This window comes from Camelina sativa, chromosome 6 (assembly GCF_000633955.1).
Source record: "Camelina sativa cultivar DH55 chromosome 6, Cs, whole genome shotgun sequence".
Lineage (NCBI taxonomy): Eukaryota > Viridiplantae > Streptophyta > Magnoliopsida > Brassicales > Brassicaceae > Camelina > Camelina sativa.
The window spans coordinates 12073342-12090009 of NC_025690.1; the positions used below are offsets into that span (position 1 = coordinate 12073342).

At 32.5% G+C, this 16668-nt stretch overlaps 3 protein-coding genes across 3 annotated transcripts in view; 1 reads left to right on the forward strand and 2 right to left on the reverse strand.

The window, feature by feature from the left end:
• The window catches only part of LOC104791008 (E3 ubiquitin-protein ligase SIS3-like), a 3417-nt gene extending 2488 nt beyond the window's left edge, over positions 1-929 (reverse strand). Inside the window, exons 1-3 of the mRNA XM_010516807.2 lie at positions 590-929; positions 388-426; positions 1-62 (exon numbers count right to left, since the gene is read on the reverse strand). Coding sequence (XP_010515109.1) covers positions 1-62; positions 388-426; positions 590-618 — 130 coding nt within the window. The 5' untranslated portion in view covers positions 619-929. The remainder of the gene's footprint in view (positions 63-387; positions 427-589) is intronic.
• Positions 1613-4783, reverse strand: LOC104791009 (aldehyde dehydrogenase family 2 member B4, mitochondrial). Its single transcript, XM_010516808.2, has 11 exons — positions 4593-4783; positions 4211-4345; positions 3957-4099; positions 3716-3869; positions 3393-3622; positions 3213-3302; positions 2956-3129; positions 2708-2845; positions 2436-2573; positions 2291-2352; positions 1613-2038 (listed from the first exon to the last, which is right to left on the reverse strand). The coding sequence occupies exons 1-11, from the start codon at positions 4666-4668 to the stop codon at positions 1765-1767; spliced, it is 1614 nt and encodes a 537-aa protein (XP_010515110.1). The 5' UTR covers positions 4669-4783; the 3' UTR covers positions 1613-1764.
• LOC104791010 (translation initiation factor IF-2-like) lies at positions 13395-15894 on the forward strand. The gene is made up of 4 exons (XM_010516809.2): positions 13395-13484; positions 13581-13759; positions 14352-14782; positions 15522-15894. Exons 3-4 carry the CDS (start codon positions 14369-14371, stop codon positions 15690-15692), a joined length of 585 nt encoding a protein of 194 aa, XP_010515111.1. The 5' UTR covers positions 13395-13484; positions 13581-13759; positions 14352-14368; the 3' UTR covers positions 15693-15894.

The window sequence follows — 16668 nt, forward strand, 5'->3', positions numbered from 1 at the left end:
TCCATATATGCAGAGGGTATTCGCAAGAACGATATCTATTCCAATTGACAGCTACAATGATTCTACAACGCAAAAACCATTTAAGGAAAACGAAATCGAAGAGGGTTATCTATATCACCTTAATTCAGTAAGATTTCAGACTAGTTCCTCTACTCCAAAAGAACCAAAAACTAAAATCAAATCTTCAAAGAGAACAAAAGAAGAAGATGTACAAATTACTCTACTTTTCCTTCTGATCAACCCAACCAATACCAAAATCGAAAAAAACTGGAGAAACCATCTCCGGAACTGAGAATTCTCAGCTCGATCCGAAGCAAGAACACAAATTTATACCGGAATTTTTAAATTCGCGGAATTAAAACTAGCATAGAGATTAAATAAGGATACACACTAGTGGCAAGCATCGACAAGAAGAACCCATCATACCTGCACAATTCATAAAACGTTATTAACCCACAACAACAACAACAACAAAAAAAAAAAAAAAAAGAAAAAGAAAAATCAGAAACCCCAAAAATACTCGAAAAATGGGTAATTGAATGATCGAAATCTGTTTCCTTTAAATCGACCCAAGTGAAGAGAAACTCACCACTTGAAATCGACACCTCTCATCGCCATGAGAGATGATGTTGTTGGGAAAGAAAAAGAACAAAGAAGGAGTGAGAAACCCTAAGAAAGGTTTGAAGATTTTACAAAAAAATGGTGGAATCGATTCTCGAAATCGTGAGCTGATGATGATGCAGTATCTAATCTAAAAGCGGATTACGGGATTAGGATCGAGCGAGAGAGAGAGAGAGAGAGAGAGAGAGAAAGAAAGGGAGATAAAGGAGGGATTTGGAGGATCCAACAAGACAACAAGTTGCAAAATTGTGAGAAAGAATCTCTCAGAGAGATGNAAAAAAAAAAAAAAAAAAAAAGAGAGAAACGGAAACTTCTGGCTGACGAAGAAGTATTTCACGATTTGGTCATTTTTAGTAGTTACTTTCGTCATTTTTAGTAGTTACATTACACCTTTTTATCAAAAACTGAGTCAATAATTACTTAAACGTTTGTAATTAAGTAGATTATGTGCTAATTAGGTTCATGTATTTTACAGCAAATAATAATTATCATAATTTTAGCTATATACATCTCAAGTCTCAACTAACAACATTACTGTTTCACCAAAACCACACAAACTACAAATTTAAGTATATTTATACTATTTACGAATATATATAAATATATATACTTATCCAATTAATAAATTAAAATACAAAACATAGGAAAGTTTTTAAGAAAATACAATAGGAAAGTTTTTTAAAATACAAACATAGGAAACTTTAGTATATCTAGTTTGAAAATACTAAACTATACTTATAAAGAAAACATAGGAAAGTTTTTGTTTACAGTAATTAGAAATTAATTTTAATATCTTTTTTGTATCTTTATAATTTTTATTAATTGATTTCTCATTTAAATATACTTAGAAATATGTGTCTTCTAGTGTTGATTAAGTTATTGTTACATTTTCAGTTTCGATGGAAACAATGCTAAAGAAACCAAATGAACGCCATGTCTAAGAGAAACAGCTATAGCTGATATGAAGAAAAAAAATATAACAGTAAAGAACTTTGAATACACATTTATTAAAGAAAGTATCACAATCCTTTTACTCAAGTTACAAAATACAAACCCATGCCTTACTTTTATTACTGTTAACTTTATAAGAGTCTCTCTACCTTTGGTTTGAGCATTTATGATGAGACATACAAACTGCAGAGATCAGATCCAGGCAGGCTTATTCAAAGCAGTCACGACTGCCTTGATCTGCAAGTAATTGTTGAGACTGTATATCCCTTTCTCTCTGCCATTCCCACTCATCTTGTAACCACCAAATGGTATGGCTGCATCGAAGACGTCGAAGCAGTTTACCCAAACGGTTCCAGCTTTCAAAGCCCTCGAAACTCTGTTTGCGGTGTCAAGACTCTTTGTGAAAACCCCTGCAGCTAGCCCGTACCGAGTATCATTTGCCCTCTTTATCACCTCATCCACATCCCTGAACCAAACATTACATTTTTGGTATTAGGCCTTTGAAAATATAGTAAAATAGTAACCAACGTTAAGTCAAATATACCATGGTTCAGACTTTTGTTCAGTCTATCAGATATCTTATAACTATTATTAGCATATTGTGACTTATTTGCTTACTGGATCGGTTTTTTGGATTCAGATTAGCTTGGTTTACCCCGGTTAAACATCTCTACTTTTTTATTAATCACATATCCCATCATGACTCATGAGTACGTACCTGAACTTCAAGATTGATTGGACTGGACCGAAAATCTCGTCTTGAGCGATAAGCATGTTGTCCTGTATTTGTTCAAGATTAATGCCATGAAGAATTGAAACAGATCAGAACATTAAAGACGTCTTGGAAGAGTTTTATTTTTTACCTTAACATTAGAAAAGACTGTAGGTTGGATGAAGTAACCTTTGTCTCCAATCTGATCACCACCACATTCAAGAGTAGCATTGCTTTCGACACCTGACCTTATGTAGTTCATCACTTTCTCGAATTGCTTCGAATCAATCTATACAGAGTTTAAAATATAATTAAAAAATCACAAAAGCATCAGGAAAATATAAAGGCTAAACTCTTTTTTTTTTTTTTTTTGGTAGAAAAGGCTAAACTCTTTTTAATGTACGGAATGTGTAAATGTGTTACCTGAGGACCCTGTTCAATGCCTTTCTTGAAAGGATCACCGACCACACGTTTCAATGCGCGTGCCTTTGATTTCTCAACAAATTCATCATACACTTTCTCATGAACATACGTCCGAGATCCCGCACAGCAACATTGCCCCTACAAAAACATTACCTCAAGATGTATATTATACTATTGAAAAAACTGCAAGCTCAAGAGCTATAATGAAGAAAGATTAGTTCAAGGTATTTCTTATAGTATAGACAAACCTGGTTGAAGAAGAGGGCAAAGTGTGCTTGCTCTACAGCTTTATCGATATCAGCATCTTCGAATACAATGAACGGTGATTTCCCTCCAAGTTCCAGAGTTACCGGCTTGAGATTGCTGTTAGCAGCCAAACCAAGTATAACTTTGCCCGTATCAGTGGATCCTGTAAAAGCAAGCTGCAGGAAAAAGAGAAGAACATATACTTAACATAAATTTAGTTACTTAAAGAAGCTAAGAAGAATGAGATAGATATCTCTACCTTGTCTACATCCATGTGACTCGCAAGGGAAGCACCAGCTGTTGGACCAAATCCAGAAACTATATTGAGAACACCAGGAGGAAGACCGGCCTATCATAAATTTCAAGAAACACTGTTACTTCGTAGCAACAATGGAAAGCAGAAGATGAATTAAGAGAATCTAGCTCATGTGAATCTTACTTCAAGAAAAAGCTTGCCAGCATAGAAAGCGGTAAGAGGCGTTTGTTCAGCGGTTTTGAGGACAATGGAGTTACCACAAGCAAGAGCAGGACCAACTTTCCAAGCAAACATCAAAAGCGGAAAATTCCATGGAATGATCTGTCCAGCTACACCTATTGGTTCATGCAATGTTTGGACATGATAGTTTCCATCAGCTGGAACTGTTAGTCCATGAATCTTATCCGCCCAACCTAACACACCAAAGAAAAACCAAGAATGTGTTCTTTCACAGAAAGTAACACCAAAAGCAAGAAACTTTCTCTAGGGATTAATTCTCTGGATACCAGCATAGTAACGGAACAATCTGGCGAACATTGGAATCTCGACGTTCTTGGATTGCTGGTAAGGCTTGCCATTGTCCCATGTCTCTAGAGAAGCCAGCTCTTCGCTGTGTTTCTCAACCAAATCAGCGAACCTCAGCATTACTCTTGACCTTTCCTGAAAACCCAAATCATAAACCAAATGAGAACATATCACATCAAAGCTCATAAATTTTAAGTTTAAAGACTCCAGAAGAGTACTTACATAAGCACTCATTTTAGGCCAAGGTCCTTCATCAAAAGCCTTCCTTGCAGCTTTAACCGCCCGATTGATATCTTCAGCATCGCCTTCAGCTACATGCGCAATGACTTCCCCTGTCCGTGGATCAAGAGTCGGAAACGTCTGACCTAAAATCAACAATTCCAAAGATCAACTATTACTGCTCATGGAACTGGAACCTCTAGACTCAAAATTTGCTTCTTTTTTTTTTAACAAATAAAAATGAAAACTTTAATCACCAGAAGCAGAGTCAACAAAGTTCCCATCGATAAGGAGCTGAGTGTGAGAAACTTGAACAGAGGGACTAATGAGTTCCTCAGCAGCAGAAGAGGTTCCAAATCTCCTTAAGATCCCTCCATTATAACAATTTCTCCCTGAAACAAAATCGTCATCATGTTCATATCATACATCACACCCTAGATTCACCACAGACCCACTAATCAAAGAATCTAATTTTCATTGGAAATAACGTTAATTTGGGGAAGTTAACATAAGTTGAGTGATATACTCGAATCAGAACATCATAATGAATCTAATAAAGTTGAAACATGAAGATAGATACTTTGAGAGATTCATCAGAAACATCGAACAATGATTTGTTAGCATGCGTGTGGGGAGTACCTTGAGAACGAAACAATAAGGGAGAGGAAGCAGACAGAGATCGAGATAAGAGAGAAGAGACTCTACGAGCCGCCATGGATGGATATGCAAAAGCTCACAACCAGCTTCACAACAAGCTTTCAAAAACGTCAAACTTCTTATCTTTTTTTTTTTTTCCTTTCTTGGGATTTTCTTCTTCTCTAGTCTCTCTCTTTAATGGGATTTGTATTTTTTTGTTATGATTTGAAGGAGAAAGAATCCAACGGTCGAGATCTAACGCAATCTCTCACACATGTCGCTTTAACTTGAACTCTCTTTGGTTCGTGTTGCCGTACTTTGAATGGCTTATTTTTGACTATTTAACGTTTTGTTTTGTCCGTTTTCGAATCAGAATTCAAATATGAAAGACAAAATAAGCCATTATATCAGATTGAAAACTATGAGTTTGCCTTGCCGTGATTTCTGATTTTTTTTTGTATATGTGTGTTCATATCAACAAAATATATATTATATATTCTTTCTTCCATTTTTTCCAACTACAAAAATAAAAATAAAAAACAATTAAATTAAATGCAGATAATTGGAAATTATATTTGTGTGGGGAATATGTAAAGGATAATGAAATGAAGATAGAGATAAATGAATTAATTGCAAGTATGGTGTGACGTCGTTTTCTAAGAGGTGGGTTGTGTCATCTATTTGGTATGTTTTTTCATCTTTTCTTGTAAACATAGGTTTACTTTGTGGATTGTGATGTTGTGGTCCTTTTGCAAGTGTTTTCCACAAATAAGAAAATTTATGTGATACTTTTTCTTCTACTATAAATAAGGACAATTTCTTGATGGTACTTCGGCATGTCAATTAGGGCCAAAGCCCACGGTCTGGTCCGGTCCGGTCCTGAAATATACCGGGTTCAGATTTAAATATATATGTCCAGAAAAATTGGACCTTTCAAGTTCAGCCCATTTGTGCTATAGGGTTTTTCGGGTTTAGCCCGACCGAACTTGGGCCAACCTGAAAAGCCCTTTAACAAATATATTTGTACATTTTTGTTAATATTTTTATTGATTGCAATATTTAATTAATGATTTATTGTACATAAAGTTTAAAACTCTAATCTAGTTTTCATATTTACTTAATAACCTTGCTTAATACTTTTAAAATTTTTATCCATGATATTTTATATGAATTATTTATTATTTTATTTGGTTAAAGTATAAAATTTTATTTAGTGTTAAACTTTTTCTTTTAAATTAATTTGGTTGTAGTAATTAGTGAATATTGATGAGTTATTAAAATTTTGATTGATTTGTTACAATTCATCTTTAAACACTGTTTTTAAAGACTTATAAGTTTGAATTATTGATTTGTAAGAAAAACCCGAAAAAGCCCGAAAAATTCATGTAGCCCTGTTAGGGCCGGATTCGGGCTTTGAAATATAGGCTCAGAAATATCTCGAATTGGGTCGGGTTGGACTCAAACATAAACGGGCTTCACGGATTTCGGGCCGGGCCGGGCCGCGCCAGCCCGATTGACACCCCTAGTGGTACTTAGTGCAATAGCAATATTATAGTGCTCCAAAATGTAATTAATCAAGAAAATGATTAAAGTTTAGAAAAAATTATATGATTTCATTATATGATCTGTATTTGGAATACTTTTTCATATTTCATTCTATGTGACCAATTAAAATCACATACATTCTTTAAATTGGCATATATGAAAAAAACAAATATAAGGTTTTTAAATATTCTCATTATTTTTGACCAAAATATGGTCATTGCCCAAATTCACTCTATAATTAATCACAGCATGTATAGTGGAGAACTCTCACAGAGTCTCCCACCACTAAAAGTAAATAAAAAATATTAAAAAATTAATTTTTAGAAAAAAGAGTGAGAATCGATTCTGAAACGAGAGACTCTAAGAACTACGTATGTGCGCCCCAAATATTACACGCGTCTTTCCTTAGTTGTTTTCTAGTTTATGATGATAGTTTTTATAGGTAAATCAATAGTTTATATGTTTTCATTATTTTTTTATTTATTTTATAAAATCATAAAATAAAATTATCAATATTATAAGTTCCATTATGCATAAGTTTTAATTATATGTTAATATTATTTTCAATAGTTAATTAAAATTTGAATAATAATTTATAAAAACTTATGTTGCATTTAAAATTTATTTCTTATGAGTTTATGCTATGTAAGTTTATGATTTATTTTAAGAGAATGTAATGTATTAAAAGTATTTACTATTTTATTATTACTACTATCATAAATAATATTAAGAGACATAACTAATATATAAATATATATATATATATATATTTAAAAAATAATTTGATATGATCTAATAATATTACATAAAAGTCTTAGAATTTGAAATAAACAGTTAAATTATATTAAACATCTACATTTAAAATAAGATTATTATATGGGAAATTACCTAGAATAGTATATAAAATTTGAGTAATTACTAGAATAACTAGGTATGGACCTGCACGTACGTGCATGATTGATTTCAAAAACTATGATTACTATAAAGTTTGTAATATATTATGTACACATAGAGTTACATTTATAGATATAATTATTTGTTAACTCATTTACAGTTCAAACTTATATTAGTTTGTTTTCATTCAGTTTGTGATTTTTGAAATAATAAATGTTTCAGCATAAAATTAAGATTCACAAAACAACATACCTGAATCTAATGTTTACCGAATTAGTGATTAATGAGAATTGTATAAAACTTGTCTATAAAAACCCGTCCCTCTAAATCTTTTAGAAATAATATTAAAATATATATATGATTTTATATTTTTTGATATGTTAATTTTAAAATTAAGGAATCTTTAATATACATTAGTCTTATATATCAGAAATTTTCTATACGTAAAACTGAAAATTAGGATTTGCATAAGTTATTTTATAGTTTCAAATAAATTTAAGATGCCGTCAAACTGTTTTTAAAATATTTTCCAATATCTATTATTCCAAATTATATTCAATTTTCTTTTGGTCAAAAAAATTTAAACAATAAGAAATAATATTATTTATATTTTTGAAAATATGATGTAAATATATATTTTTACATCTCATGTTATAATTTTTATTATATTATAATACACTAGATAAGGGCCCGCACGATGTGCGGGTTTAAAAATTGTTGAAGAAAATAAATCATAAACCTTTAAAAAAATTTGAAAATATATAAAAAAAAATATTTCCCAAAGTAAATATATAAATAATTTAAGTTAGAAAATATTTGTGTTTACCTTCATACATTTATTTATATTTATATATTTTTAATATATTATAACAATTATTACAATAATCTAAAACTAAATTATATCCCACTAAAACTTTTGTCAAATACTCATCATTACAAATATTATTATCGCCAAATTTCAAAAACATTTCACAACTTATTTACAAAATATTTTACATGCAACAAATTCATCAAAGCAACATTTAATAAGTAACCACGTATAATTTTACTATATCTTTTACCATTAAAAATATGTTCTTACACCCAAAATTATTTTATTGTTAAAGTATGCTCTTTATCACCACCTATAAAATGTCTTCTAAACAAATTAAACAAAATTTATGTTGCTTTACTTTCATTTTGGCATAATTATAGTTCTTATAATTACTAAAAAAAATTTGTGACATAATTTATTTAACCATGAAGTTTTTTTTATTCCAAAAATATTTTGGATGAACAATTGGTGAAAATTATCTACTCGATTACAATGATTTTATGACTAACCCAATAAAAGTTGAGAAATTAAAAAAATATATATATAATATAATAAATTGAAATTAGAGTCACGATGATACATATAAGTCTTAGATAATTCATATATACAAAATAGAAACTTTATATACAATTCAAAACATGACATATGTCATAATCACGTTAAGGATCAACGACCTATTTACTCTTCAGAAATATACAATTGTACTTAAACAACTTAAATCTATGACATCGTCTCAAATATTCTCGAATCATAAATTCTCAATTTATTTTTATCCGAATCAAAAACTCTCATATATTTCTCTATATATCTGGTTAAAATGGTTTTGGGAACCTAATTCGATAGAAAATCACATAAATCCGGTTTGAAACCAATTTTAAAATGGTATAATGTTCCAACTTCCCAAATTTGAAACCGCTTCTCAATTACTCGATCAAGCAGCTCTTGTTTCAATACCGGAATCATCAACATTATTCAGAAAAGACAACTCTAAATTTTGACCAAAAACATCAACCATCGACTTATCTTCCAAACTTATAATGCTACTAACTATAGAATCACTTTCGGAACCTCCTTCAGTGTCTCCATCCTCGATTAAATTAGCGGGCTTATATACTTTGATTTCAGTTATTGCATATGATAGCTTCTATTCAAAAACCCGCACGAATCAAAGACCCACGCAATAGATCGACAAAATTATATAAGAAAAAAATATCTTATATCAAAGCTTTCGATAGAAACATGTAATGTTATGTATATATAATGTTATTTTCTTAATTAGTTGTCCTATTATGTTTCAAAAATAATAATTCTTTTGATATAACTTATGTTATTCTTTTTAAATTTGTTATTCACTATTTATTTATTAATAAGCTAATAATATACATGCTTAGTGAATTCCTTTTTTGTTTATACATGTCCAAATCTTATTGAGAAAACACGTATAATATAAGTAACGTACAATGGAAAATAGATTAGTTTTGTTTCTTTTTTGATTTAGATTTTTTTTTAGATATAAACATGTAAATTTTATTTAGATTTGATGTTATTTTCTTAATTATCTGTTTTAAAAAATAATATTTTTGACACGTGTCAACATCTCATCAGTCATCTTGACATGTGTCATGATCATGTTAATGACTAATTTGAAAACCCTATTTTATATAGTAAGATTTTTAATATAATAAAAAAAATAGTTCAAACTTCAATTGAAGCTTTTTTCTCAAGACTGCCAATCGGTTTTTCATGATTTTCATTTTCTTCGTTTTCTTCGCATGTGCCTTCACAAATCTTGTTGCAGCACTCAGTGTTCGAAATTGGCTAACCATAGAGATAGAAAGTTTATTTATTTAGTTTTTGTGCAAAAAATGACATAAAATTTAATGTGTTAGGTTATATAGTATAATTATACGACCAAATATGGATGACACATAGTATATTTATTTTACCATGTAGTGGTTGAGAATCTTTTGTAACAGTGAGACTTTGATATGGATGGAACATAGTATATTTATCTTTGTTGTTTCTTTTTTAAATATTATAATATTACAATTATCTTATGCTTTCTTAAGTTTCTTTTATCCAGCTTTAAAACTGTGATTTTTGATCGTTAAAATTGACATGTGTTATGATCTGATAAGTTACCAACTTTAATATTTAATCGTTAAAATTAACACGTGTCACGATCCGGTGAGTTACTAACTTTGAGAATCAAGGTTTATATAATAAGATAGGTTTTGAAAATAATTTTGAAAACATGTAGGGGATACTATTTATTAATATTTAAATAACGTTTACCAATTTTAGAATTTATAGAAACAAGTAAAATTAATGGGTCTTTACTATTCTGAGAAATCTATAACACTAATGGAGAACAAGCCCAAAACTGTTTTCAAATCTTTGATATCAATTAAAACAAAGATTTGTCAAATCAATGGAGAAGAAAAAATTGAAAAACAAAAGAGGATAAGGCCAAGGTTGGGCCCGAAACCGAACCTAATTTGATAACAAATCTAAATTTGATCCATTCCATAAGACTTATGAAAATTTTGCCGTCCGGGTAACATCAGTTGGAGGGTCATGCTATGCTATCACACACAAACCCGATCCGAAGTTATATTCTTTTACACGTTACGTCATACGTTTGAAATTAAATTGCTTTATATAACAATTTCAAGATTATTATATAAGTTATCAAGGACACTTCTTAATCCACACAAAGTGAATCTTGATGCATGCACTCATATCATATACTCATATTCTCCAAATGAATCATAGTGCACTTCATATCCTCCCTTGTCTTTGCAGTTTGCAACAACACAAGAATTGAGGTGTCATAAACAAACCATGCATGAACGCTCTCATTCAGAAGCGTCATTTTCCCCCGGTTTTATAGAAACTCACGTCTCAAGACTTTATAAATTCAACCATGAGGTGGTGGGCTAGTGGTTCTAGTTTTGATGGAAGAGTCGCACAAGGATCGATTATGCCCAAGCGCAGAATTGCTCAGATTTATCACTTTGACCACATGGTATGTGTCCATTGCTTACGGTCCATTTGCATACCTGGGGAGCCCTACCCGTGGGATACCTTTCTCCTAAAGAGATTAGTCTTAGATCCCTCCATAAGTCTGGGGATTTACTTTCTGATATAACAAAAAAAAAGGACTTTATAAATTCTTTAAAAAGAAGAAATAAATTTTATAATTTTAAAAGATTTTGGGATAAACAAAATTTTATCAAATGTGTAGCGTAATACAAGTTAATTTTCAAAAATCAATTAAAAATTGCTGTAAGGATTAAAATGGCTTCATATACTTATTTAATGTTCGAAGATGAATATTTAGAGGTTCTAATCATACAATTTAGGGATGTTGTGGTGGGTAAAAAAATTTAACCCAGTCTGAACCCAAAAAAAACCCGCTAAAAAACCCGAATTCAAAACGCCCGCATGGGTTTTAAGTCTTGTGGGTAAATCCGAATGGGTTTTTAGTCTTCTGGGTAAACCTGTGGGTACCCAAATTTTGTGTCTTATGTGATGTATTTTTTATTTTACATTATATATTTTTGTGTCGTTAGCTTTTTGGTACCAAATGTGATATACATTATGTATTTTGTGTATTTTATTATATTTGTGACAATTTTAAATTCATCTAGTTTATCTTAATTATGAGTCTATAATAGAAACACCAAAAGCCAAATATTTGTTATTAGATCTGTAATTTAAGGCTGAAAATTAAGGGTCAGAGGTCTTTGTAATTTAAAATAATAATAATTTTAACGGTAGTTCATGATTCTTGTGAACATGTGCTCCAAAGTCATCACATAAAATTACTCTGGTAAGGTTCAATTTCAGTGTCGCATGTCATATTAAAACTGAGATTTTTTTTACCACTTGCACGAACATGAGAATAGATTCTATAATGGCTACAAAAAGTTCTATGAAGACAATAAAGTTATGCAATTTCTAAAATATTGTTCTATTTCAGAATGATAATGTTCAGAATTACATTGTCGAGAACAACACGCTGAAACCGATTATAGATGTTTTTGCTGCCGATGGTCACCGAGACAATCTGCTGAGTTCTGCTGTCTTAGCGCTTCTTGTGCACATATGCAAGGTTCCTAATTTTTCATCCTTTTCTCTTTCAGTTTTTAGGGGTGTTCCTCTGTACAGATTACTGTTTTGTGTGCAGAATAATGCAGTGTTGGCCAAATATGTAATTGGCACATTTTGGGACCAGTTAGCTTCATTTGAGCACCTGCCTTCCATCCAGGATTTCAAAACGGAATATGAGGTGGTATCATTCCTCGATCTAAACTCTTACTTTGAAAATTTTTCCTACAGTAATTGTAAACGCATATTTGTGGCTAAGTGTAGTTACAATTGACTTTAATTTTGTTTGAGCATAAAATAAATAACGCACAAGATTTGTTAACGGAGTTCGGTTTTTCTTACATCCCCGGGACCTAGTCCAGAACAAATTCACTAGAACAAGATAGCAATTACAACTGCATATGATACAAGCACTACTATGCCTATCATTCTTTTCTAGATGAATAAACCATCAAAAGATCTCTCTATCTTATTGATGGGGCGACACCACACATCTTGTGTGCATCTCTCAAAACTACCTTGAAGCGCGCAGGTCTTCATGAAGCGCCCTCTTGGTATTTATATCATTTGTCAAACCCCTAGAGTTGACAACTTTCCTATTATACAACAAATAGGAAATTGAGAACTTTCCTTTTTCTTTTTGGATAAGGAAAGTTTATCTCCATGATCTCATCTTGAATCTTCCATTCAAGATGTTCATCCAGCTCAGCAGCTGCCACTTGGCTTGTCCAAGTCGGTCTTAAGCTTATGTACTCAAACTCTTTAATTCAGCTTCTTGTACTACTTCCTGTATTAACGTCGGACTAATACAAGAACTGGTTCAGACGTTTGATACATCCTCTGATATATCTAACCTTTTTGGCTTGTCCAAGTTGTCCCAAACATTTGTTCTCCAACTCTTCAAAGTATTCTCACAACTTGGCTTCCTGTACTACTTGACGTACTACCTCATGTACTACTTCGGAACTTCACATATGTTCTTACTGCAATATTGTCAAGTAGTGCCTCAACATCTTTGTTAGTTCTGCTCATTGTCTTCACATACAGCAATAGTTGTTGTAGATGGAAGAAAATGACAACATGCAGATGTAAAGAGATGTTGAGATTAAACATCCCCGACAATAGATAGGATTTTTGGTATATCTTCTCTAATTTTTTTTTTGAGTATAGAAAGCTGTCCACAAAAAGAAGAAACTGTGAATAGCCACAATATATGTTTTGAAGACAATTTGATGGTCCGAGTCTCTGCAATTGCATTTTTGTAAAAAAAAAAAAAACGCAATCTTTAGTTGAAACTGTGGATTTTTACTTCTTGTAGTATCTTTTCCTCCACAAGTGAAGATAGAGAGGACCTAAAATCTAAGTATGGATGCTATCTTCGTAAATTTCCATAGTCTACGTTGGAGTNTGACCAATTTTTGCTTTGCAGGTGTGGGAATAAGATACTCGTCACTGATGAACCGCCAGATGGTCAGATGCTGGACCAATGGGAGCCAACTTCACCTGATTCTTTGAAGACGCTACTTGAGGTACGCCATTGGTATTGGTATGAAGTATCTTTTTTTTTTGTTAAAAGGCTTTCAATTAAAATGCATAAAAAAGTAATACAGGGATATGATTTGGAGATCATATAGTTTTTGAAAGTAAAGCAATGGAAGATTATACAATGAAGCGTATGCTAAAAAGAGAAAGATAATCCTCTAGCTATCCTATTTTTGGATCAATCATCTTCGACCACTGTGGCAACCACGTCCACGCTTGCCTCGTCCTCCGACCGTAATCCATTGATCTTGGAGTTTTTTGGGTAGGTTTGATTGTCCTTCCTCCTCGGGTACAAAGTTTCGTGTAGATCTTGGAATTGAGTAACTAGATCGGTAAAACCTAGTTTCGATTTCTCTGGATACAATCTCTAAGTTTTAGAATTTACGAATCAAATCTTATTGTCATGTTTTAGGTAGCGAAACCCAGTTTTTTTTTTTTTTTTAAATCCTCGCATCAAGTAGAAACCCTAATTTCGAATCCCTCTGATTAGGGCTAAAACCCTAAATCGTTTGGATTTGTGTTTGGATATGTGGATTTGTGTCTGTTTGTGTTTGGATTTGTGGGTTTGTGTTTGGATTTGTGGATTTGTGTCCTTTTGTGTTTGGATTTGTGGGTTTGTATCCCTTTGTCTTAAGAAATAGTGGGATTGATGTTCAATGCTAGGTGAACTTTTCTGAATCATTTTTTTCCTTGGAACATGATTTTGCTTGAGATTTTTGTACGAAATTGTTAATTACTTTTTTAAGTGTGATCTTTGTAAGAACAGAAGTAGGATTAAGATATGAGTAAAACCAATCTCTGTATGTGTCCTTGAATCTTAATCTGTATTTGTGTTTTTCATTTTCTCTCTTCAGATTCAGTGAAAAAAAAAATGGCTTTTTGCAATAAGCTAAGCCGTCTCGTGAGGCAGAGTGAGAACGCTTCCATGATTGGGTCTATCAGGTCTTTCTCTGCTGAGGCCACTCACCATAGATACCACCAGGAGACTCACAACTTTCTTGAGCCAGAAAGCTATATTGGTAGCTGGGAAGCTCCAAAGGATCCGAAAGATGCAAAGAGGAAGCTTGCACAGCTTAGGAGAGATTACGCAAAGAAAGTTACAGTGTATCGTAAAGAGTATATTCATGAGATTGAGATGCTTCGTGTTGAGAAGCAGGCTAAGGATGAGGCTAGGTTGTTGGCTGAACGAGCTGCGAATGAGGAGAGGAGACGGTTGAAGGCTGAGGCTGCTAAGGTTAGGGCTGAGGAACGTAAGATTGCTGATGAAGAGTTCAGGCAAACCCTGGTAAGTTCTCACTTTCTCTGTTCTCAATTCTTTTCTTCCTTGTATAGGAGCTATGATAGATGTTGAATAAATCAAGTTAGTTTAGTGTGAGATGATTCTTGGAGAAATGGGGAAAAGGGTTTGTCTGGATAAGATTCGTCTGGCATCTGGCGAAACAAAGTGTTGTTTCCTCTTGCAAATTTGGGAACTTTGCATAGTTATGGTTCAAGGTGTAGTAATATATAAAAGGGTGTTTGTGATTTGAAGAGAAAACTTTGGAGAAGAGCTTGGATAATCGTTGCTTAGAAGTGGAGATTTTTGTATGAATCATGTGATCATAATGGTCTCTCTAAAATAGCTATTGTTGTTCTGGTTACAGCTTTGGAATCTTGCCTGTATCAAACATAAGATAGGTTTCGATGCTTGCTCTTGATGCTTTCAGTGGGAATTCTTTTGAGGAAAGTGAAACTTATTGTAGTTAGTAGCTTCATATGTTCTAGCTGTAGGTAGATGAAACATTGTACACGCACACACGTACCAAAGTAGTATTCTCTGATTCATAAATTGATTCCACGTACTTATGTCTGCAAATTGATTGAGAAGATTACTTTCCCTGGTTAAATCTAGTTTGACTTCCTCATTTCTCTTGGTCACAGCCTTGGAGCAGTAATGGTTCATAGTGTTTTTCTTTCTAGTTGTCAAACCGATTCAAAACATGATGATTTATATAGACCTGTCTTTTGTGTATAATAAATTGTAGATGAAAGAAAGAGCGGAAAAGCTAGAGATCTGGAAGATGATGGGTATAAAAAGGGAAGAGAAGATCAAAGAGAGAAAGAAGCTACTACGTGAGCAGAGTTCATTGTGGATCGACCCAAAGGAACTGGAGAGGAAGATTACAGAAGCCTTAGTTGATACCATTGTTCTTTAAACCAAAAAACTTCTCTTCTTCTGAATCTTAGAATCACTTTAGTCCCTTTTGGTTTGCAGGCCAATTCAATCCCGCTGGCAACAGATGAGAATTGAGCATGACATGGTTGGATTCCATTTTCTGACTCTCTTCAGAGCTTTTGTTTGTGTTATGTAAAATAAAAGTTGTTGGGTTTTGTTTCCTTGAGTGGTTTGATTTTGGACTTGTTTGTGTTCATGTTGTTTTGTTTGTTTTCTTAATATCAAAAACAATAATTCACTGGTTGGTGTCTAAAAGCTAATAGTGGTTACTATATTTAGAGGTGAAGACACAAACGTAGTTATAACGGTCCACAGCTAAAAAACCTTAACCTGTTACATGTTTAGTTAGCATCATATCTAATAAGTGATGCCACATATTAGCATCCCTACTATTAAAAGAAAAGTCTTTTAACAAACTAACCTTTGTTTTGTAAAAACTTACAACTGACTGGAACAAGAAGAAGAAGAAGAAGAAGAAGAAATGTAGCATTGAAAGGTTCAAAATCAAGCTCAAGAAGATAATTTCCATTGGCACTGACTAAAAAGGTTGACACTTTATGCATCTAAGCAGAGAAATATACACACAAAAACTTTGCAACAAAAGGATTTACTTACTGGCCATTAACAAGCTCTTCCTTAAACCGAAGGTATTCAGAAATAGTTAAATGATCTACGCTCAGCTCGTACACATTCACACGGACATATTCCCTAACACCAGGTTTGGGACGAATAGCCAGCGCAACAAATGGAGGCAAAACTATGGCTTCCTGAATGCGAAAACTTATTGTGTATCACAATTCACATAAGTGTACCATCACTACAACTCAATATACCATTTAAATCTACCTTACACTATAGTCTACCAACTAAATATACCAAATTTCCCTATCATTTAATTGTACCCGATTTGTATACCATCAAACAACTGATAGACTTTCTTACATTTCCCCCTGTTT